This window comes from Calliphora vicina, chromosome 1 (genome assembly GCF_958450345.1).
Source record: "Calliphora vicina chromosome 1, idCalVici1.1, whole genome shotgun sequence".
NCBI classification, from domain to species: domain Eukaryota; kingdom Metazoa; phylum Arthropoda; class Insecta; order Diptera; family Calliphoridae; genus Calliphora; species Calliphora vicina.
In genome coordinates, this window is record NC_088780.1 from 105501649 (window position 1) to 105526270 (window position 24622).

Here is a 24622-nt window from a genome sequence, read left to right on the forward strand (position 1 = left end):
TAAAATTAGTGTTTGTTCTAAATAAACGAGAAACTACACGTTCATACACACACAAAGTTATAAATAGATTGAAATTTTTTCAAAAAAACATTAAAAGAAAAATGTTTTAAAAGAAAACAAACAAATGTTATTAAATTCAAAATGCATTTAAAGAATATAAATATTTTGATTTTAGTGTTAGTGTTTGTAATAAAACCTATAACATGTTACGAATCTAGGGACAATTTTGATATTTCTCCACCGGCTGAGTCCAATTATCACATACCTATAGGTAAGTTCATACATATATTAAATTATTTATTAGTGTTTATTTTATAATTTAATTGTTGTAGGGCTAATTACTGATGTTAACTCGGATCTGCTAAGACAAACCTTTGATTATGCCATATCGGTTATAAATTCCGACTTAAATGTACCTTTAATGGGTTACCACGAAGAAATCGATTATGGCAATACTATACAGGGTTTTAATCGTTTGTGTAAACTTATGCAGGTTGGTATATTTTCTGTACAATTTTCACTTATATCGTTTTTTTTTTCAAAAAATACAACAAATGATGCCTGTTTTAAATGGTAATGTTGATCTCGAACTCTCAAAATGCATTTAAGAGCAACAGAAAACATCTTTGATTTAAATAAGCAGACGTGATGAAAAACGATCGTTTTCAAAACTGAAATCAATCTCAAAAACGATTTAGGTGTGATGAACTTCGATTGATTTCATAATCCATTTTCCATTTTGTATCATTTGTATAGCAAAAAACCACAAAATAAGCAACTCTGCATTTGTTTACCTTAATTAATGTGAAAATTTAATTTCGATAATTTCACTTTGAAACAAATTGGAATTTGAAACTAATATGGCAAAACGATTCAAACAAACACATCACACCTAAATGCATCTAAATCCTTTTTCATCACATACCTGAATACATCATCTATATTTTCTTCTTTTTTTCTTTTAAAGACTGGCGTTGGTGCCATATTTGGACCTACAGCCAAACACACTGGCACACATCTTATGAATGTCTGCGATAGCAAGGATCTACCCTATGTTTATTCTCACATGAGTGATCTGATTGAAGGTTTTAATCTCCATCCTCATCCAATGGATATTGCCAAGGCTTTGCATGCAATTATAACGGAATTCGAATGGTCGCGTTTTATATTTCTCTATGAAAATTCCGAATATCTGACTATTTTAAATGACTTGATGACATTGTATGGCACGAAAGGACCCATTATATCGGTATTGCGTTATGATTTAAATTTAAATGGTAATTTTAAATCGGTTTTGAGGAGAGTACGCAAATCAGTGGATAGCAGAATTGTGGTGGTTGGATCGACGTCCTCGGTGGGGGAGTTATTGAAACAGGTAAGTTTAATATCTTCATTTATTTTAAAATAAGCATGTATAATATAAAAACGTTGTTCCATTATTTGCCAGATGTGCAGGTTTTACATTCTTGTACTCAAAATATCAATATATTTTATTGTTTATCTGATTAGCTCAACCTAAAACCTACAAATCTGACTCGTATCGCAACAGGCAATCAATGTATTTGGTTTTAAAGAAACCACCATCAAAAAATATGGTGGTATTGGTATGTTACGTTTGTAACAACCGAAATATTGGTAGTAGAACCAAAAAGTATATATATTCTGGGTCCGCATTAGATTCTAAGACGATCTAGCTATGTTCGTCCGTCTGTTGAAAACAAACGAAAGGATCTAGCTGGCTGTCATTTTCGACAAATACTCTCTGTTGATAAGGTTTGTTTTATACAGTGAAGTATGGGGAATCCAGTCCCCATACAAGGCCCCCTTAGAAAATGACTCGAACATTAATAATTGTCTTATAATCAGACTTATCATGTAAGGCGTAGGTGTTTTACAACGACAGTTTCGTACTAGATTAATGAAACAAGTTGAATAATTTCTTTAATCTACTACGAAACTGCCGCTGTCTTAAAACGACTACGCCTTGCATAATAAGGCTGAATAATAAATATCGTGATTAAGTTTTATATGAACCTAACTAAATCTTTCTACAAACTTTTGTGAGAATCAGTGAATAATTCACCTTATCCCCTATATCAGCAAGATTCGGTACAGCTTGTTTTGTATAAATTTAATTAAGTTCAAACCAGTCCGATGCGACCTTTGCTGATAAAGATACTGAATATACTTTTCTATAGGCCCAACAAGTTGGCATAATTAATGAGGACTACAAGTATATTATTGGCAATTTGGATTTTCACACCTTCGACCTGGAGGAATACAAATACAGTGAAGCAAATATTACCGGATTTCGTTTGTTCTCGGCCGAACAACCTGAAGTGCAAAATTTAATGCTGGAATTGGGTTTTATAGATGACATCGAACAGAATGAAATGATAGCAAATGGTAAATGGAAACATAATTCGTAATTAATCACCCTTATCGTGGTTGGCGACTGTTTCGTACTAGATTAACCTTCACTTTACCAATACCCACCACATCGTTTTTATTGGTTTAATATTTTTTTTAATTTTGTTTCGATTTAAAGAATTTAATAGAAACATTTTAAACTTTTTATAAGGTTTTTTAAATTTTTTAAAATTTCGTTCGTCGCATATATTTATAAAAGTGTAGTGTCACCCGGGTGGGTATTGGTAAATCATGTACATAAAAAACCTTTGGTAAAGCGAAGGTTAAAGATAAAATGCAAACTGTTTCTTTAATCTAGTACGAAACTGTCGTAGGCGTATGACGTTTACGCCAACAACGATAAGGGTGAATATATTTTAAATTATTTATTAAAACAATTATTTAGGTTCGTGTCCAATTACCACCGAAATGGCCTTAATTTATGATGCTGTTATAGCATTTGCCGAGACTACGAAACATATACACTACATGCCACAGACTTTAAATTGCTCGGCTTTTGCGGACAATGTGCAGGAAGATGGTTCTACTTTCAAGAATTACATGAGATCGGTAAGTTGGACGAAGGAATATTAAGGTTGGTTAACGTTTTTACGCGGTAACGATAATTTGGATTATTTCAATAGGCTAAAACGATATTTTGGATTATTTCGGTAGCTATATTTTAGGCATAACGCGATTTCGCTAGCTATTTAACTATTAATAATATTTACTTAAATTTTCAAAAGATAAACTACCGAATCGAAACGTTTAAAAGGTAACGATAACGCTAAATTCGATTTTTTAGGTGACGATATTTTGAATTAATTATGTAACTATATATCGGTAACGATATTGCAAGGATATCAGTAATTTTGTTCTGATTTAATTATTAACACATTATATGTATACATACTATAGTAATTGTAGATTGTATATCGGTTACGATATTTTAACGTAACTGTTTATCGATCTATATTTTATCGGAAACAACATTTTTGAAACGCTAAATTATAAAATTATTGACTTATGTATTTCCCTTTAAAGCTTTTAATTGAAAAGAACACCTTAAGCGGTCACATCTTTTTCGAGGGCACGATTCGTAAAGGTTTTACTTTGGATGTTATAGAGCTGCAATCATCGGGCCTGGTTAAAGTTGGAACCTGGGAAGATAATAAAAATTTTACATTCCAAAGACCGGCTCAAGTTAAGATAATTTTGGATACGGATGATAATTCCATGGTTAACAAGACCTTTAGGGTGTTAATAGCAGTGCCGGTAACTCAAATCAAGAATATTTCTTTAAAATTCCGATTAATGTCAATATTTACCTTAAAACAGAACAAACCGTATGCCAGTTTGGTGGAAAGTCATAAAAAATTACATGGCAATGCCCAGTATGAGGGTTATGGTATAGATTTAATTAAGGAACTGGCCGACAATTTGGGTTTCAATTTTACTTTCATCGAAGGCGGCAATAATTATGGCTCCTTTAACAAGACCACCAATGTAACAACGGGCATGTTAAAGGAAATTGTGGAAGGGGTAAGTAAAATAAAAGAAGAAGAATACTTTTAAAATTAATTATGTTTTACTCTTTAGCGGGCAGATTTAGCTATAACGGATTTGACTATAACTTCGGAGCGGGAAGAGGTCATTGATTTTTCCATTCCATTTATGAATTTGGGTAAGAATTTAATTAAAAGATTAAGAGCAGAAATATTATTGCTCAGACGCGATTTTCTTTTTGCTGTCGACAACTATTCGAGCTGGGTTTTCCAATCTTTGATGGAAAACTTTCCATTATAAATTAGTTTTCTATGATCTGCGTTCTGGATATATTTCTAAACATATGTACGTCAAAATTACATACTAAATATTTAGCTATTTTCTACATTGTTGTCATAGGTATTGCCATTTTATATTTAAAACCTCAAAAAGGTGAACCCACTACCTTCTCCTTCATGGACCCCTTCTCAAAACAAGTTTGGAAATATTTAGGCATTGCCTATTTAGGTGTGTCCATATGTTTCTTTGTTTTGGGTAGACTCTCACCGACTGAATGGGATAATCCGTATCCTTGTATTGAGGAACCTGAAGAATTGGAAAATCAATTTACAATAAATAATTCATTGTGGTTTACGACGGGTGCATTTTTGCAACAGGGTTCTGAAGTAGCACCAAAGTGAGTAGATTGTGAATGAAAAAATATGAATTATTCTCATAATCCAAGTAATTTTAAAATCATAATTTTAATTTCAGAGCTTTGTCCACACGTACTGTGGCCGCTATCTGGTGTTTCTTTACCCTCATTATGGTTTCGTCTTATACAGCCAATTTAGCTGCCTTCTTGACCATTGAAAATCCTACACAAATTCTAGAGAATGTTCAAGATTTGGCCGACAATAAGGGCGGAGTACAATATGGTGCAAAACGGACCGGTTCTACCAGAAATTTCTTTTTAGTAAGTATTCTACATCTATGTAATTATATAAAACAAATTGTATTTAACTTTATATTTTCCATAATAGACTTCGGAGGAAGAAATCTACAAAAAAATGAATGAATATATGCTGGAAAATCCCCACTTGTTGACCGAAACAAATCAAGAAGGTGTACAGCGTGTGGTTGACAGTGATGTGCCGAATGGTGCCACGTATGCTTTCCTTATGGAATCCACATCCATTGAATTTAATATCGTGAGAGAGTGCTCGCTGCAAAAGGTGGGAGAACCTTTGGATGAGAAGGGTTATGGAATTGCTATGGTTAAAAGTAAATGGAAATAGTTTAGCTTTTAAGGATGTAAATAAAGATCCTGTTTTCTCTTTAGATTGGCCTTATCGTGATAAATTTAATAATGCTTTATTGGAGTTGCAGGAACAGGGTGTATTGGCACAATTAAAACAAAAATGGTGGAATGAAGTGGGAGCTGGTGTTTGTAATGTAAGTAGAGAGAAAGAAAGAACAATTAGACATTTAAAACAAAAGTCCAAAAATTGTCATACAAATTACGAGGAATATTATCTCAGTGCAAGACATTTTCTTTACTCACACAGTGCGTAAAGTTTTTTTAATAGGAAAATAATTTCTATCCGAAATCCTGAAAATTTGTATATATTGCTAGAAATCTTAAATTCAATTTAGTTTTCTTATTTCAGTCGAAAAAAGATGGTGGCATGGTTAGCGCTTTGGATTATGCTAATTTGGAAGGTATTTACTACGTTTTAATTGTGGGCAGTGCAATATCTATGTGTTATGGCATGATTTATTGGTGTTTTAATGTCAGCAAAAAGGCTCGCTTCTATGATGTAAATATTTGCCAACAAATTTATCTATAAAATAATAACTAATATATTTAAATGTCATTTTAGGTTCCCTTCCGTGACGCCCTATTTGAAGAATTTAAAGTGTTAATTGATTTTACCAACAATGTGCGTATGTTGAAAAGTGCTCATTCGGTTTATTCGCGAAGTCGACATTCTTCTTTAGATTCTTTTGAAACGGATTCCGGTGAAGAAAGTGAAGACGGCAGTATGGAAGATAGTGAAGAAAATTAAAGCAATTTACAAAATTATTATTTTATATGTTAAAACTTTTGAAGAAAATATATTTTAAAAAATTGCAAATAAAGCTTTTTGAATATGTACTCAATAAAATTTGGTTTCCAAAACTTTTCTCTTTGACCAAAAATATTTGTATGTATGCACATGGAATTTAAAAAAAAAACACTTTTAAATATATGTGTGGCTAAAAATACTGGAAATATTTTAAGTTTAGTAGAACATCTCTCTTCAAAGCGTTCACATAACGGAAACACACAAGATATTTTTACTACAAAATTAGTGAAAACAGAAAATAATATTCTAGACACCAAAATAATAAGAAAATGCTATACTCGTGATAATTTAAAAGAAAATTGAAAATGTATTTTAAAAAAATTTATTTATTATTGACCATAATTTTAATACTTTTTATAACAACATCTGCTCAATATGGTTATTCCCATTACGATGATATAGCATCGTCATCATCAGACATTATAACAATAGGTAAGCAAAATTATTTCAATATTCATTCACATTTATATATGAAAACACAAATATAAAATACCCCCTGACTGTATCTGTCTGACGCGTGTCTGCACGTCTATGGGATATACTTTAAGATTGTTGTATCTCAATGTTTATGAAAATATATTTTGTTAGTTGTTGTTTTGTTTGTGTAAAAATTCATTAAGTATTTAAGAAATATGTACGTTGAAAGATCTCTTTAGTGGATTTTGAAATAAAAAAAAAAACGTGATGTTGTTTGTGTTTATTGGACAGATATGGCCATCTTAGTAAACAAATAATAAACCCAAATGTTTTTCATTCACAAAAGATATACACACAGTCTCAAAAGTGATTTAACACATTTATGTAAAAAGTACCCCAAAAATTTAACATGAAAAAAAAATAGTTCAAATTTTACTAAAAATCACTAATATCTCTGTTACTTTACCTTCGATAGCAAATTTGGAAAAGAAGTATTCATTAATTACATTTTGTTTCATTACCATACAAAGTCCAGCATATTTCAGAGATAGATGTTTCGGAAGTGTTATTTTGTAGCAGAGTGTTATTAATTAAAATATGAAAACGAGATCACGAGAAAATATTCATGAAATAAAATTACATAACAAATAAAATTACTCATTCGTTGCCATACAAAAAAATCGATTTTTTATATAAAAACTCACTATAAATAAATTCGCTAATAACAATAAGCGTTTAATCAAGAAAAGGAGCTGGATCTGTGATCACTCATATTTCTGACCAAAAATCGTTTTTTATATAAAAACTCAAAATATTTAAATTCGCTAACAACGTGGCCAATAAGCGTTTAATCAAGAAAAGGTGCTCGATCTGTGATCACTCATATTTCTGACTAAAAATCGATTTTGTATATAAAAACTCAAAATATCTAAATTCGTTAATAACTCGGCCAATAAGCGTTTAATCAAAAAAAGGACCTCGGTCTGTGATCGCTCATATTTCTGACCAAAAATCGATTTTGTATATAAAAACTCAAAATATCTAAATTCGTTAATAACTTGGCCAATAAGCGTTTAATCAAGAAAATGAGCTCGATCTGTGATCACTCATATTTCTGACCAAAAATCGATTTTTATATAAAAACTCACTATAAATAAATTCGCTAATAACTTGAACAATAAGCGTTTAATCAAGAAAAGGAGCTCGATCTGTGATCACTCATATTTCTGACCAAAAATCGATTTTTTATATAAAAACTAACTATAAATAAATTCGCTAATAACAATAAGCGTTTAATCAAGAAAAGGAGCTGGATCTGTGATCACTCATATTTCTGACCAAAATTCGATTTTTTATTAAAAAACTCAAAATATCTAAATTCGTTAATAACTTGGCCAATAAGCGTTTAATCAAGAAAAGGAGCTCGATTTGTGATCACTCATATTTCTGACTAAAAATCGATTTTGTATATAAAAACTCAAAATATCTAAATTCGTTAATAACTTGGCCAATAAGCGTTTAATCAAGAAAAGGAGCTCGATCTGTGATCACTCACATTTCAGACCAAAAATCGATGTTTCATAGAAAAACTCAAAATATTTAAATTCGCTAATAACTTTGCCAATAATCGTTTATTCAAGAAAAGGAGCTCTTTTTTTTGTCTCCTCTGTCAAAATTTTGATTTTGTTGTATAGTTTAAGTTATAGATATTTAGAGCCATGTTAGAACTGTTAAATTTAATGGCAATGATGTTGTAATCAAAATATGGCTGTGGTTTTGAAAAATGTGAAGCTTTAGGGCGTTAAAATTATCGTATTTATGTATATTGGCGAGGGAATAGGGAACGTGTGTTTTAAATAAAGTGATAATTCAACTACAGTGGGGGACTCTATGGTACATTTCTCATTTCAATGTATTTTGTGTGTTTTGAAATCAATAAACCTAGACCTATGAATCCAGCAAGGGGGGGGGCTTAATTAACCACTTTAGATGTATTGTAGATTTCATTAAATTTTAAAATATTTACAATTTCCAGGTTTACTAACCGATCAGCAGCATGAAGAAATGAATATTGTAGTGGATTTTGCCATTGAAAATGCCAATATGGAGTTAGGAACAGCTTTAGCTATAATCAGAGATCAAGTACCATATGGAAATTCTTTTTTGAGTTACGGAAAACTATGTCGCATGATGGAGGTAGTATGATTTTGTTTTAAACTCTTCCCTAAACATTAACACATTCATTTGAACATTTACAGACGGGGATTGGGGCAGTATTGGGACCATCATCCAAACACACCGCCTTTCATCTAATGTCCATATGCGATGCCAAGGATATACCATATTTTTACTCGTTTATGGGTGAAGCTGCGGAGGGCTTTAATTTATATCCCCATCAAGACGATTTGGCAAAAGCGTTATATTCACTATTGACAGAATTCGAATGGTCACGTTTTATATTTCTGTATGAATCGGCGGAATATTTGAATATATTGAATGTTTTAATGGCTCAATATGGCGCAAATGGTCCTGTAATAACGGTATTGCGTTATGATTTGAACTTGAATGGCAACTATAAGACGGTATTGAGAAAAGTGCGTAAATCATTGGATAATCGTATTGTGGTAGTGGGTGCAACGGAAACTATGCCGGAGTTCTTGAAACAGGTGGCCAGTTAAAAGTAAAAATGTTTTTGAATTGATTAATTACACACTTTTTAATTACAGGCTCAACAGATTGGCATCATAAACGAGGATTATAAATATATTATAGCAAATTTAGATTTCCATTCATTCGATTTGGAAGAATTTAAATATAGCGAAGCCAACATTACCAGCTTAAGAATGTTTTCCCCGGAAAAACCGCAAGTCAAGGAACTAATGGAAAAATTAGGATACACATTTGTTAGTGAAGGATTTCAAAATGGTAAGATTAATGGCGGAATTGCAAAAAATTAACTTCTATTAATTGATAACAGATGATTATATTTCGTGGAATAATAAGAAAATGAATTATTAAATTAGTTTTCAATGTTTGTTGGGATTTTTAGGTTCCTGTCCCATAACCATGGAAATGGCTTTAACATACGATGCCATTCAACTATTTGCCGAAACTACCAATCACATTCCGCTGAAACCAACTCCATTAAATTGCACCGATCGTAGTGATAGTGTACGAGATGATGGTTCCACATTTAAAAATTATATGAGATCGGTATGATCTATTGATATGATATTTTGTTTTTTTATAAATACATACAGACATACTTAGTATTTTTCACAAATTCCAGCTTAATATACATGAAAACACTTTAACTGGACGCATTTACTTTGAGGGCAATGTTAGAAAGGGATTTACTTTCGATGTCATTGAATTACAGCCATCTGGCATTGTTCAAGTGGGCTCTTGGGATGAAACCAATAACTATACAAGTCTACGGTTTGCCCCTACAAATGCGGTATTTGAAAATGTGGACAACTCATTGGCCAATAAAACTTTTATTATATTACTTTCGGTGCCGGTAAGTTTAACGTACAATTTACAGAAATTGTTGTTATAATTATGAAAGATTATTTCTTTAGAATAAACCCTATGCCAGTTTAGTGGAAAGTCATAAAAAATTGGATGGCAATAGTCAATATGAAGGTTATAGTGTGGATTTGATTAAGGAATTATCTGGTAAGTTGGGTTTCAATTATACTTTTGCTAATGGCGGTAACAATTATGGCACATTTAACAAGACTTCTAATGTGTCGACGGGGATGTTAAAGGAAATTATGGAAGGCGTAAGTTGTTGTTGAAGTTTCCTATGAAAATATTATTGAAAACCTTAAACATTAAATTTCAGCGTGCCGATTTGGCTGTAACCGATTTGACTATTACTTCAGAAAGAGAAGAAGCTATAGATTTTACTATACCTTTCATGAATTTGGGTAAGAATGGTCTTTATATTTTTATTTTATTGCAGAACGAAATATCTAAAACTGTTTTTGAAAACTGAACTATATAATCTTACCTTTTACCAAATATAAATGTATAATTCTTAAGTTTTATATTAAAATATTACCCTTAATTTTAATTACCATCTCCGATTTTAATGAAATTTACCACATACATAATATATCCATTATGTTTCTCATATCGGTGACGTTTTCAATGGAAACTCATTCCGATGTAAATATATCGCAATTTGAAAATTGAAAAATTTGTTAAAATTATACACACATAACTGCGCATAACTTTGAAACTACTCAAAGACCAGCATAATTTTTGTCTCCATTTTAAAGCCAAAGATGTCAATATTCTGACTATAAAAACGTCATTGATTTGAGGAACCCTTTGGAACCGCAATATGTGTGGTAAATTTCATTAAAATCGAAGATGTCAAATCCGAAAATATCAGATTTATGTCCGTTTTGATATGGATTCTCCCTTATTAGCATTGACAACACAGTGGTATCTTTTAAATTTCTTCAAGAAACAATGTTAAAACATTAATGTTATGCAAGAAGACCTCGTAAAACTACCCTAAGACAAGATAATTATATAGCAAGAGTTTAACAAATTTAAAAAAATTACTTCCCGGGAGATTAAAAATAATCTAAAATTGGATATTAGTTCTCGAACTATTAGCCGCAAGGCAAATGAGGCTGGCATGGGTTGCAAATTTAAAAAAATTACTTCCCGGGAGATTAAAAATAATCTAAAATTGGATATTAGTTCTCGAACTATTAGCCGCAAGGCAAATGAGGCTGGCATGGGTTGCTATCGCCCCGCTTGTGTACAATTTGCCAAAGAACATTTAAACTGGATGAGACAGAAATGGAATGTTCCCTTTTCGAATGAATCCAAATATATTGGAACCCAAATACACAAATAAGACAGTCAAGTAGTACATTTGACTTATGAAATCGAATGTAATTTTTTGTTTAATCGATAAAGTATTTAATACTATATCGAAGATAAAACCAATAACTTTCGATTTCACAAGACCAATGTACTTTTTGAGTCGTTTTCAAAACCGATTCCGACAATGATTGGATGGCGATGGAAATATTGTGGTGTTGGGATGTTTTTCATTGCAATTAATATCATAAGAGATGCTACGAGGGTGGGTCTATAAGCCCGTCATGTTTATATTTTCCACTTCTTTACTTAAAGGGCAACACAGTTCCTAGCATCTGTCAGTTGACTCCTCTTAAAACAGCCAAACTTTCGTGTACTCATTAAGCATTCTTTTTTGCAGAAAAAAAAACTTCACTCAAACTAAGCATGATAAATACTATAGGAACTCTGCACTATCAATTTCAATGATAAAAAACCGTTTTACTAAAAAACTTCACTCAAACTAAGCATGATAAATACTATAGGAACTCTGCACCATCAATTTCAATGATAAAAAACCGTTTTACTAAATTTCATTGTGTTTCATGTTGTTTAAATTTTCAATGATCACTTGTTTATGAGAAAGCTTTAAGCAAGATGAGTGCCGCGTTTGTTCACAATCGACCACATACGCAATCGTGTGACAAATTCGCGAATTTTTGCTCTGTTTCGTAACCGTGAACGAAGCGTGAACAGATACCAAACAGCAGTCAAAACATTGGGTTTCTCGTCGTCGCTAAAGAAGCCAAGGTAGATTAAAATTTATAATTGGATCAATCCATCTGAGCCACTAAAAGGACCAGACAGTTTTTGGTAAAATGAAATCTTAGTTTCTCTTGTTTTGTCAATACCATAATAATGAATATTTTTTAGTTTGTTTTATATTTTCACAATATAATTGTGACCTATTAACTGAATATTTGGAAAAGTTTCTATTGTATTGTCAACCACTGTAAGACCGTATCTCAAAAAAAATTCCCCGTACACCCCCTAATATATTTTTTTTGACGAACGTAGGGGTCGCCTTTTTACATTTATCGTTTTATCTAATGATTTCTTGCGAGCTTTAATTTTCTGACATCAGGGTCGTACATTAGGGTGGTAGAAACACAGATCTGGTGGATAAATAGTAAAACGGGATACTTGAGGTCAATGGCCCTTAGAGCAAAACATTGGTATTCTCGAGACAAAAACATTGATATATCATACTTTAAGATCCGACTGTAAAAGCCAAAGATATAACGAAAAATTTAAAAAGGGGTCGCCATTCGTCAAAAAAAAAACAAGTACGAAAGTATGGTCGGTCAAGCCCGACCATATAATACCCTACACTAAGTAAAATCAACATAAATAACTTTCGTATAGACATAAATCACACGACCTAATTTCATGGTTATCGGTCCATAATTGGTCATAGCTCCCATATAAGGCCTACTTCCGAAAATCACTCAAAAATATAAATTATTGAAATTTTAAAAGAAAAATGTTTTTGCTCTTTTACTTAGTGTAGGGTATTATATGTTCGGGCTTGGCCGACCATACTTTCTTACTTGTTTTTGCTTGTAACGTAGTACGTTCTAATGTACTACATGTTTATTATTGTATAATTAAGTCTGCTGAACTTTCCCTTACTTTCGTATATATTTGGCTAAATGCCATTAGGACAAAAATAGTTGGTTTTTAATAGAATTAATAATAAAATTTGAGGAGTGTTATCAGTTTTTTTTATATGGGTTAAAATTATTAATTACATTTTAATAATACTGATACATATATGTATATTTTCTTACCTTTTAAATATGTTTACTCCCAAAGGTATTGCGATATTATTTTTAAAACCCCATAAAGCAGCGCCAGATACATTTTCCTTCATGGACCCCTTCAATAAAGATGTTTGGGAATATTTGGGCTTGGCTTTCATCGGAGTGGCGCTGTCATTTTATATATTAGGTCGTTTATCGCCCACAGAATGGGACAATCCTTATCCTTGTATAGAAGAGCCCACCGAATTGGAAAATCAATTTACTTTAAGTAATTCGCTGTGGTTTACAACGGGAGCTCTGCTGCAGCAGGGTTCTGAAATAGCACCTAAGTAATAAACAAATAGAAATCATTAAATATTATGAAGATTTTTTTGAATGCCAACAAAAAATACTTACATTTTAGAGCATTGTCAGTGAGAACTATGGCTTCCATATGGTGGTTTTTCACCCTGATTATGGTTTCATCTTATACCGCCAATTTAGCCGCGTTTTTGACCATTGAATCACCTAAAGTATTAATTGAAAATGTTGATGATTTGGCGGAAAATAAAGAAGGTGTGGTGTATGGTGCCAAGAGTACTGGCTCCACAAGAAATTTCTTTATGGTAATTATTAATAGCTATTGATAATAAATTTTATAATCTATGAATGTTTATATATTTTTAGACCTCGGCCGATCCACGTTATATAAAAATGAATGAATTTATGAATAAACATCCGGAGCTGTTAACTGAAAATAATGAAGAGGGTGTCAAGCGTGTTAAAGATGCCAAAGATATTGAACCCAAATATGCTTTTCTTATGGAATCGACCACTATTGAATACAATACGGTTCGAGAATGTGCTTTGAAGAAAATAGGCGATGCATTGGATGAAAAGGGTTATGGGATTGCCATGAGAAAAAGTATGGTCTTATTAAAAATTAGAAATGAATATAAATTTAATTTTGTTTAAATAATTTCAGATTGGGCTTATAGAGATAAATTTAATAATGCTTTATTAGAGCTGCAGGAACAAGGTGTTTTAGCCAAAATGAAAAATAAATGGTGGAACGAAGTGGGAGCTGGCATATGTGCGGTAAGTATTTGGTATATAAAAACTGAAATAACGATTTCTCGAAAAAATTAAAACTCCTTGATTTTTTTACATGGATATATTAATAAAAATTATTTATTTAAGTCTTAGCTCCAATGAAATGAGATATCATCCATTCTTCTTGAGTTATAGCTGAAAAGCTTCAAGTTAAGGAAAAATATAAAAGGTCATACAAGATAATTTTGGGCTGAGAACGCCAAACCCTTTGGAGGTTTTACTATACTGGCCTAGTAATTTCACCCTGACTTGGAATTTTTCACACCGCTAGAATGGATGTTTCACGGTGTTTCGCTCCAAATAAGTTTTATATATACGGAAGTCATGTCATCATCATGAAGATGATTGGTCATAGCTCCCACATACGGCCCACTTCCGAAAATCACTTTAACGAGCAAAAAACTCTTAAAAATTTTGGTATTCACATAGAATTCAACATAAATCACACGACCTAATTCCATGGTGATCAGTCCATAATTGGTCATAGCTCGCATATAAGAACCACCTCCAAAAATCACTCACGAAAATAAATTATGGAAATTTTAAAAGGAAAATGTTTTTGCTCAATTACTAAGTGTAGGGTGGGTCTTGACCGACCATACTTTCATACTTGTTTTTAATATGCAAGTCTTATTTATTGGCCAATAAATAAATAACAATATTCCAAATTTCAAATTCTAATTTTTAGCCTCTTCGGAAATACTTATTTTTTACTAGGAATAACCGATTTATAAACATCATATTTATAACATTATATTTAGTAACTGAAATAATTATTTTTATATTACTTACAGTCGAAAAAAGAACAAAGTGATGCCAATCCCCTGAATATGAAAAATCTGGAAGGTATTTACTGGGTATTAGTGTTTGGCAGTGGCATGGCATTGATACATGGCATAATAAGTTGGATTTGCTTTGTTATTCGCAAGGCTCGAAGTTACAGGGTAAATATATATATAAATTTCCAAATAAAACATAAAACAACAAATGAAATGAAAAGAAACAAAATTAATAAATAATAAATATTTGTTTAAAACAGGTACCTTTAAAGGCAGCATTTGCAGAAGAATTTAAATTTGTTTTGGAATTTACCACCTACACCAGAGAATTGAAAAATTCCGCCTCGATTTATTCACGCAGCCGCAACTCATCCATAAATATAGAATCGTTAGATGCTGAGATAAATACCATAGATAATTAACAATTACAATGCTTAATATTTAGTTGTTTTACAAAATAAGCTTTTAAAAAGTTAAAAGTTTGTTTTTGTTTATTATTTTTAAAATACATAAATGGAATGAATGTTAACATAATTTTTCAAAATCAAATAAACTTTAAATTAATAAATAAATAAATACTTAAAATATTATAAAGAAATTTATAAAAAATACTGCTAAAATATTAATCGAATGTATAAGAATTAGTAAACATATAAGGAAAATACAATAATTTGAGAAAAGTTAAAATTCGACAAATTCTGATATTTGTTTACATATATGTTTGTAAAATTATAATGCAAAACAATTGGTAACTGTTAATTGTCTATAAAACCTTGATTTGCATTTGTTAATAAGAAAAATAAAATTATTTGTTAAATCACTTTTGTATAGAAAGCAACTTGTAGGTATAAACTTCTTAAAGACACAAATCAATGGTTTTGTTTTAAAAAGAACACTAGAAAGAAATTGTGTTAAAAATAAAAATTTGTTCATAAATGAGTATCAATGTGTTACAAAGTTATATAAGAGAGGGGTGCATAATAGTAGATGTAGTGCTGGTGTTTTGAAAAACATCGTAATATTCGAATCTTGTTGATATTTCTATGTTAAAATTTATGTCCAATTTTTTGCCTTCCACAACAAAACATGTATATGATTATCCACATCCTGTGGTTGATTTTTATATTGATTTTTCAAATGTTCAAAGGCGTGAGTGGGTGTAGCCATATGTCTTGAAGAAGATTCCACTGAATCCATATAACGAGAGATTAGCGAACGATAACGCCTGCCAACGGTGGCTATGAGAGGTACATTTTGATTTGGTACAGCTATAATGGTTTTGATCTGTAAAAGTGAATTATGAACATAAAGAAAATGAGCATTACAAAATATGTTTAACGTTTTAATGTTAAATGAAACTCACTTCATTTTCATATGGTCGAAAAACGGTAATTGGTCGTAAAGTATTCACTTCAGCTATAATTAGACAACCCCATGTGGTGCCAATGTACAATTCCTTGCCATGTATACAGAGAGCAGAAATTTGACATTTTATTAGACTAAGATGTTCGTCTATAGCTATGCTTTTTAATGATTCCGAACAGGGCAAGAGTTTGGAACAATCTAATTTATTTTCAATTTGTTTATTGATGGCATGCCATTGATAAACCATAAAACCAGGATAAAGACAAGTAAAAACATAAGATTCATTACTGCACATTCGTGCCACCTTTAAATCTTCAATGGCATTTGGTTCATCACTGTGACATAAAGCCTGATGACCGCATACTCCCGTTTTGCTGAGAGGAAATACATTGAGTTTACCAGCCATTTCACCGCACCACAATTCATAAGTGCTAAAGCAACGAAAAATTCAATAAATTACGTTTTTGTGAAAAAAATTTAATTATAAAGCTGCTGGCTTAATTTTTTAAATTATTAATTCGAATTCCTATTTATTTTGAGACTTACCCCTCAATCATTACCGCACACGAACAATGCAAGATCAAGCCCGAACAAATTTCCGTCAAAACAAACGAACCTTCGGCAAATGCACAATTTGAGGGCACCTTAGACGAATCCACCAGAAACACTCGACCATTGTGTAGCCCTACAGCCACACGTTGTATATCACGCAAATATACAAGTGTTATAAGCGGCGATTTGATGGCTGGATCCAGTATATATGAAAATATATGACTATAATCGGACAGACTATAGGAGTGTAGAGTACCGGAAGCATCACCAATCCATATGCTTTGTTCAATAATGCAACTACACAGCATATTGATTTTTGGCAAACGTGTAGCTGAGGGTGTGCGAGACGATGAGCCTGATGAGCCGGCTTGCAGGGAGGAAGGCGTATTGATGGGCGACGCGGAGGAAGATTTGTGATTGGCATCTTCGACGCGCGGTGATTTTTGGTCTTGGGGTGAAAATTTATTTGTGCATTTAATACTACTCGATTGTAAAAATTGACCTTGTAGGGTGGTATCTAAAATATCTATGTGTGAGTTGTAAGCAGGTAACCATAATTCTAGACCGGACGTATCATCTGGAAGAGTAGAAAAAGAAGACATAAAATATATAATTAAATTTTATGATAACAACTATGTATCACATTTCCCAAAAGGCATGACATTTTATTTAATCTTTTTTTATACAAAATACGCAACAAAATCGTATTTAAAAAAACATACTTTTTTTACAAAAAAAAAAACGTAATTTTTTTAATCAAAAACGTTATATTACACAAAAATCTTATATTTTTTTCACAAAAACTATTGCGGTATTTACAATAGATGAACGCGGTTTTCGTTTAATTTTGAAGAGTACATATCTGTCATTTACTCTAACTTAGTTATTGAACATTATAGTATAAAACTACAAAGTTTGTTTTTGCTTCGAAAATGTCGAAATTTTATAAGATATGAAATCATGATATAAATATGTAAACAACGAGAAAATGTCATAAAAAAATAGCAGAGCAAGAAAAAATATATTTTCAGTTTTCACTAAAATTTTCTCATGATAACAACTAAGATTACCTAGCAATACATTATATTATTAAAATTTAGAAATTTTTTAATATAATGTTAGAAAAATCATGGTGGAGCTTTCTGTGGAAATGCCCATATTTAGTAAAATTACAATAACAATTAAATAAAACCTACCTTCAGTATTAGTTGTACTATTATAACTAAACGCTCCGCTTACAACTTTATCATTGTACGGCAGAGCGATAACATCCAAAAGATGTATACACTCAGGAGCGCTTAGTATGGACACAATTTGACTGGCTGTTGGCCGTTTTTTAGGCAGTTCATCCCAACATAACACCATTAGGTCCAAACAATATGTGGGAAATTGTGTTTCTCTTTGTGTGAGAGCTGGCCTACTGCCCTCTAATATGCATTCCTTGATAGATTCATGACCCTCAAATGGCTGACGTAGACTTATGTTCTCATAAATAAACATACCAAATGAAAAACAATCAACCTGTTACATAAAGAACATGAAAATAATAAAAGAATCCGGATCAAGTTATTAACTCTTCAATGACAACAATACCTTCTCGGTGTATTCCTCCTCGCCATTGTAGCGTATAATTTCCGGAGCCATAAAACCTTCGGTGCCACCAAATCCTTTAGAACCACTAGGAGCCGTTTGACGACTTATACCATAGTCCGCAATTTTAATGTGGACACTATTACGTGGACTATCCTCGCTGTTATAAAAACAAATTTATTTTAAAAATGTAACAAACATGTCAAATATTATCCAAATATGTTGATCATGTTGAAGGCCTATATAACATATACTTACGCATGAGGCTGTGGGAAATCCCACACTAAAACATTTTCCGATTTCAAATCTCTGTAAATAATACGTCTACGATGCAAATATTCAATAGCACGAGCAGCTTGCAGCACCAATATTTGAAATGTGTGAGGTCCTATATGAGCACCACTGCGACGATGTTGTCGCAAAATGGAATCCAAACCACCCATAGGGGCCAATTCTAAGACCAAAGCCAATGGCTTTATGCAAATACCCACCAGTGGCACAATATTGGGATGTTTAAGAGTCAATAGTACAGCTAGTTCTTGTCGGGCTGTACAATAAGCCTTGCAAGCATGCTGTAAAGGATCACGATCCCATTTGCCCAAAGCCACCTTATAAGCCATTAGAGCACTTTCTTTTGCTCTAGGGCCTGGCGGTACAGGTTGCAGCATTTTCATGGCCACCGCTCTAAAGGAACGAGAATTTCTGATTTTACAAGTGGCTTTAAAAACAAAACCAAATGCTCCTCGCCCTAATAGGGAACCTTTTATAATGCTCTCGGAATTAATGGTATACTTGTCTGGTATGTCAGCAAATATTACATCAGGAGCTAAATTTAACATGTGCATTTCCAGATGAACAGGACAAGAGATTTTGTTTTGATTATAAACGGACAGTATGCATTCTTCTATCATCCACGTATAACAGACATTTGATATATCGGGTATATTGTATAAAGGATGACTATCTACAGAGGTGTTACGCGAAGAGCCGGCAGAGTCGGGACCCACACCAGAATCTGCATCTGAACAAAGGGAATCCTAGAAGTAAAATAATAATTCAAATAATTCACAATATATGATTATCTTTATAAAAACTCACTTCCGATCTTCTTTCCCTTTTTGCTGTGGCATTTAAATAAGCCGAAAAAACATTGAGTGCTCCATCCTCATTATTGTCATTGTGCAAATACAAAGGTCTTCTAGCTCGATATTTATTCGTGTAACCAACAGCACCCATTGCCCCTGAATTATCCGAAGATTCACCATTGGAACCGCCATCACTGCTATCCGATTTTTTGCCATTTAAAGCCAGCTTTTTCAAACACTTTGGACACATTACCAGGCGAGTTATTAAAAACCGACCCTCTGACGTGTGCACGAAACGTGTACCCAATGAGGGATACCAATCTTCTAGCAACAAATCAATATGATCCACAGATAACGCCAACAGTTTAGCAATAACTGGCATATTTGGTTCAATTCGTGCCAAATGCTGCCTGTCGCCATCGTCGATTTCTTGCAGTATATTTATGTGTGTGAGAGGGAAATAAATTTCCAATATGCTAGAATTGCATAAATTTATATCGCTCCAGATACCATCGAGTTTAAGTTTGAAACGATTATTAGTATTACGAAACGGTTGGGTATTGACGGCCGATTGAAATGGGACTTCCCAGATTTTGAACACCAATATGGGGCCGTAATACAGCGACACACCAGTTTGCCATAAATTCCATTGGGTGTCATGTTCCAGAGATGTACGCAAATCGAAATCAAGAGATTGCTGAAATTGAGCGAATGTTGTAAACTATTAAGATAATATATTTTTAAAAATAACATACATCATTCGAGGGTACATAAGCTGATTTTATTGCTTCTGTTAGCTGTTCGTCTGCTAAAAGTCTGGTTATCAAACGAGACCAAAAACCCGAAGGAAAATAGGTCATTAGTAAAATACGCCTAAGGCCCATTTCCAAAATATTGGAATCGCTATTTGAGGTGCTGCTGTTGTTATCCAACGGTTTATAAAACAAACTATTCAAATTGATTTCATTCGAAACGGAACAACCTAAATTTAAGTTACGACCACGAGTACGCTGAGAAATCTACAAAAAAAAAATAAGACAAAGTAAGTACATATAAACATTCACTACAACTGCAGAATTATTACCTTAACAACTGTCCCCGTATTGGGTGTCACATCCTCATTTTGTGGCAACAGCGAGGGTATTAATAGTGTCCTGGAATCCCATGTTAGAGCCACTTCAAATTTATTCAAAAGGCTAACTATATATGAGCGATTAGCATTCATACCCTGCTGACTATTCGTATTGCGAAATAGTAAATTTAGATCATCCAATTTCATTATGCCGGTACGAGCAAATGGATTAATTTCTCTAACCGTTACCACATGAGCCAGCATATCACACAGCCATTGAGGATCTAGGAAATAATAGTCTCTCAAAGTGGCATCATCATAGTGCAAGATCACACCATTATCGTGTAAAAACATGGTGGCTTGATTAAGTTCCGACGAATCACGAAAACTTTTATAGTTGTGCAAGCGCATTTCTTCGGTCACTAGTTTTCTATAGTTTTCGGCATCTAAAACAGGATCTAAGCCGGCTCCTCTCAGATTGCACGAAATAACATTGACAATATCCTCCAGGGCAATATAACTAGCGGGTATTTTCTGTAGTAGTAGTGGCTCCTTGGAACCAGGTGATCTTAACATAAAGGCGGTATCATAGATAATATTTGCCAAAAGGCGTATATTATGCATCGTTCGACAACTTATTTCTATAGAGTCTATAACACGAGGTAGACCAATTTTCTCAGCATCTGGTATGGCAATGAATTTTTCCCTAATGATTTGTTGCAATTCCTCGGCTTTTTCGGCGGAAAATGTTTCACCCACCGCATCGAAATATGTGCCCACTATAATGACTGGAGAATTGGGAGCTCTGGCTTGTATGTTGCCCAGCCATTGCAGAATCTCAGCCAGACCTTTGTGGCCATCGGTGATTTTCCACAAAACTAAATACAGACTACGCTTAGAGAGAAAATATTGATGGGTGGCATAATATCTAGAAATGAAAGAAAATATTTACACTTACTTCTCCAATTAAGCAATTAATAAATAAAGTCTTACTCTTTTTGTCCACCAAAATCCCAAGTGCGAAACATTACCGGACCATGAGAGCCAGGAGCCTTTTTTCTCTTCTCACAAATCCACGTACCAATATCAACACCCACTGTAGAAATATTGCCACCTTTTTGAGACTTTGACAAGTTCTTAGTATGACCCATCCGTTTAGCCCAGTGATTTTCCGAAGCTCTAGATCTTTGAGAGCCTACACCCTGTCGCAATAGATCTAGTAGTGTGGTTTTACCTATACCTTGAACTCCAACCACCATCAATTTCATGCGAGCATAGGGTTGAGCATCTTCATAAATCGATTTTAAATAGCCTATGATATCCATAGTTTTATACTTTTTACTTTCAATCATGGACTTGAGCGGATCCTGCAAAAGACATCCACGTGTGTTAAGATTCCACAGGCGTGTTAGTAGACCCAAATGGGGAGGTAAATCCATAACATTCACATTGCCACTTATATTTAAAACACTAAGACTGGTGAGTTCATGTAATGCAGTGGGTATTTCTTTGAGACAATTATTGCTAATATCCAACATGGAGAGATTGGGAAATATGAGTTTGGATTTAGTTAAGCCCACCACACTCCAATCTGAATCATCGGAATCATTGAACAGCGTTGTCACATCATCCGTGGACAATTGTATGCGTGTCAATAGATTGTCGGCCAAAATCAAAGTCCTCAATGATTCTAAACGCAAGTGTCTTCTATGTCGACAAACACTTTTTAATACGGTACTTCTAAACGATGAGGATTTGGGATTATTCGGATTATGTTTGGCAAATGAAGGTATTTCATCATTTTCACCACCTTGGTTTTGAGCCACAAAACTGTAGCACAAAAGATGAGGATCTGATTCTGTAATGCGAGGCAGACTGGGCCAGCAAGATATTTCGTTATGACTTAAATCTAATTGTTTGAGAGTAGCGGGATAACTGGTGACATGACCCATGGAGCGCAAACTGTTGTAGGACATATTCAGACGTGTCAAATTGACGGCCAAGCAGGGCAATGCTGCCGGTATGCTAGTAAATAAATTATTGGCTATATTCAAGCTGTTGAGCTGTGAAACACCTTCTTCCTTCTTCGATTCATTCCATTTCATATCGTTGTCTGTGATCTCTAAACTAGAAGACCATATATTTCGGTGCACCAAGGGCTGTAGTGTTAGAATGCGGGTCTTATTTTTATTATCATTGCCATAGACGTCAAAATTGGAAAAGGGTTCCAAGTCCAATTTATCCAAACTCAATTGTGACGATGAGGTTTGCATGGGTGGTACGGGCAAGTCTTTTAGCAAATTAAAGGCAATATTTAGTTCCCTTAATTTAGGAGCTTTCCACATATCAAAGGGCATTTCTTGCAGCTTATTATTCGATATATCCAATATGGCCAATGCTGGCAAATGAAACATTTCAGCGGGTATCGTTATCAATTGATTATCTTGTATATAGAATTCTTCTAAAACCGGCAATGAATAGGAAGCCCGGCTTCCCGGGGTATTAGCGAGAGGTGTTGGCAATTGTGTTATTTTGTTTTGTGCTACATTTAAATATCTAAAGATATATTAAAAGAATTAGCGACGTAGAGGAAAAATATGTTGAACATTTACTTACTTTAGAGAAACCAAACCAAAAATCTCTATTGGCAAGCTAATAAGGTGATTGTGAGAAAAATCAATGCGTGTTATGGCGGTTAAAGCCACCTCCGTGATTTTAGGGTGACCTTGAAGTTTCGGATTTAATTGTAAAACACCATTAACCATCCAATTGACCCTGAAAGAAAAATATAAACGGAAATGAATAAAACAGCTTTTATAAAGACAAGCAATAGTGTATTTTATTTTCTGTGAAGATTAAAAAATGTAAAACAAGTGCGGTATTTGTAAAATGATTTGAATTGTTACACATTTTAAGGCTTCCAAATTGTTTTAAATTCTTTGCAGAACTACAATGGAAAATGTTTTAATTAAAAAGTATTGTATATTTTGTTTATATTTAGTACTAGTTAGTAGTAGTGTATTGTTTATTATACAAATATTATATGTTTTGTCATTTCTTGGTTATTATTTATTTAGTAGTATTTTAAATACTTTATCTTATAACTATATAACAATTTGATTCATATTACTTTTAAAGGCTCTGATATACATTATTTTTCACAAAAAAACACAATTTCTCTTAAATACATTAATATTTCTTTAATTTTTTACATCACTTGGTGGTAATGTGTTAAACAACTGTAATCCTTTGTAGAATAGGCATCTTTTCGTGGCATTATTTGTAGCTTTATGTATCCTAAAATCGTTGGCATATAGTTCATAGCTTTATTTTGCAGTTTCTTAAGAACTAGGAATACAAGCTCCCATGAAAATTAACGACGGAGAACCATAATCAATGAGTACAGACTATAATTTGTTTTTTGAACCACTAACTATGGATGCGCTCAAAGAGAATATCCGACAGTACGAAGTTCTGAAGTTCTCGCCAGAAAGATTGCAAATATCGTATATAATATAGCACAAATGGCATTGTTATTTATATTTCTTAACAAAACTCTAAATGTTTTATAGACGTTAAAAAACAAGACACTTTCACAAAATGAATTTTTAAGTACTTTAGTTTGCGATAAGTTGGAAATAAAACCTGAAAATCTAAATCCTTTAAAACAAAACCATATTATTTCACTTACCTCACAAAAGGCAATTGGACATTGGTATTGTTGTGCCAATCAATAATGACCGGAGTGTTGGGAAACATTGTACTATAGGAAATATTTGTAGCAGAAGGCAGAAATACTTTTACTTCCACAGGTGTAGGCAAGCCTTTTTTATTGATTTTATAATCAGAATCTGGGTGGACACGTTTGGCAAGTAAGCAATTTAAAATAGATTCATCCTCTGAAGCAACAGCCACACTTAAAGCCGAGCCATTATCGTCTCGGGCACCATACCTTGAACAAAAGTCATTAAACATTAAACAATTATCATACATTTAATAA

The 24622-nt window shown here is 32.9% G+C and overlaps 2 protein-coding genes across 2 annotated transcripts in view; one reads left to right on the forward strand and one right to left on the reverse strand.

Moving 5' to 3' along the window:
* Positions 1-15838, forward strand: LOC135952005 (uncharacterized). Its single transcript, XM_065501782.1, has 28 exons — positions 1-271; positions 333-493; positions 968-1375; positions 2199-2406; positions 2816-2979; positions 3454-3684; positions 3748-3951; positions 4009-4093; positions 4315-4591; positions 4669-4870; positions 4938-5178; positions 5237-5349; positions 5565-5714; positions 5778-5959; positions 6319-6455; positions 8476-8636; positions 8699-9106; positions 9167-9365; positions 9490-9653; positions 9730-9960; positions 10022-10225; positions 10288-10372; positions 13140-13416; positions 13491-13692; positions 13754-13991; positions 14052-14164; positions 14974-15123; positions 15219-15838. Exons 1-28 carry the CDS (start codon positions 142-144, stop codon positions 15378-15380), a joined length of 5487 nt encoding a protein of 1828 aa, XP_065357854.1. The 5' UTR covers positions 1-141; the 3' UTR covers positions 15381-15838.
* Positions 15832-24622, reverse strand: part of Lrrk (Leucine-rich repeat kinase) — a 12703-nt gene continuing 3912 nt past the window's right edge. The window contains exons 5-16 of the mRNA XM_065515391.1: positions 24314-24574; positions 23239-23397; positions 21616-23178; positions 20635-21550; positions 20306-20569; positions 19564-20247; positions 18724-19502; positions 18469-18625; positions 18072-18396; positions 16870-17452; positions 16322-16754; positions 15832-16242 (exon numbers count right to left, since the gene is read on the reverse strand). Of these exons, the coding sequence (XP_065371463.1) occupies positions 16012-16242; positions 16322-16754; positions 16870-17452; positions 18072-18396; positions 18469-18625; positions 18724-19502; positions 19564-20247; positions 20306-20569; positions 20635-21550; positions 21616-23178; positions 23239-23397; positions 24314-24574 (6355 nt within the window). The 3' untranslated portion in view covers positions 15832-16011. The remainder of the gene's footprint in view (positions 16243-16321; positions 16755-16869; positions 17453-18071; positions 18397-18468; positions 18626-18723; positions 19503-19563; positions 20248-20305; positions 20570-20634; positions 21551-21615; positions 23179-23238; positions 23398-24313; positions 24575-24622) is intronic.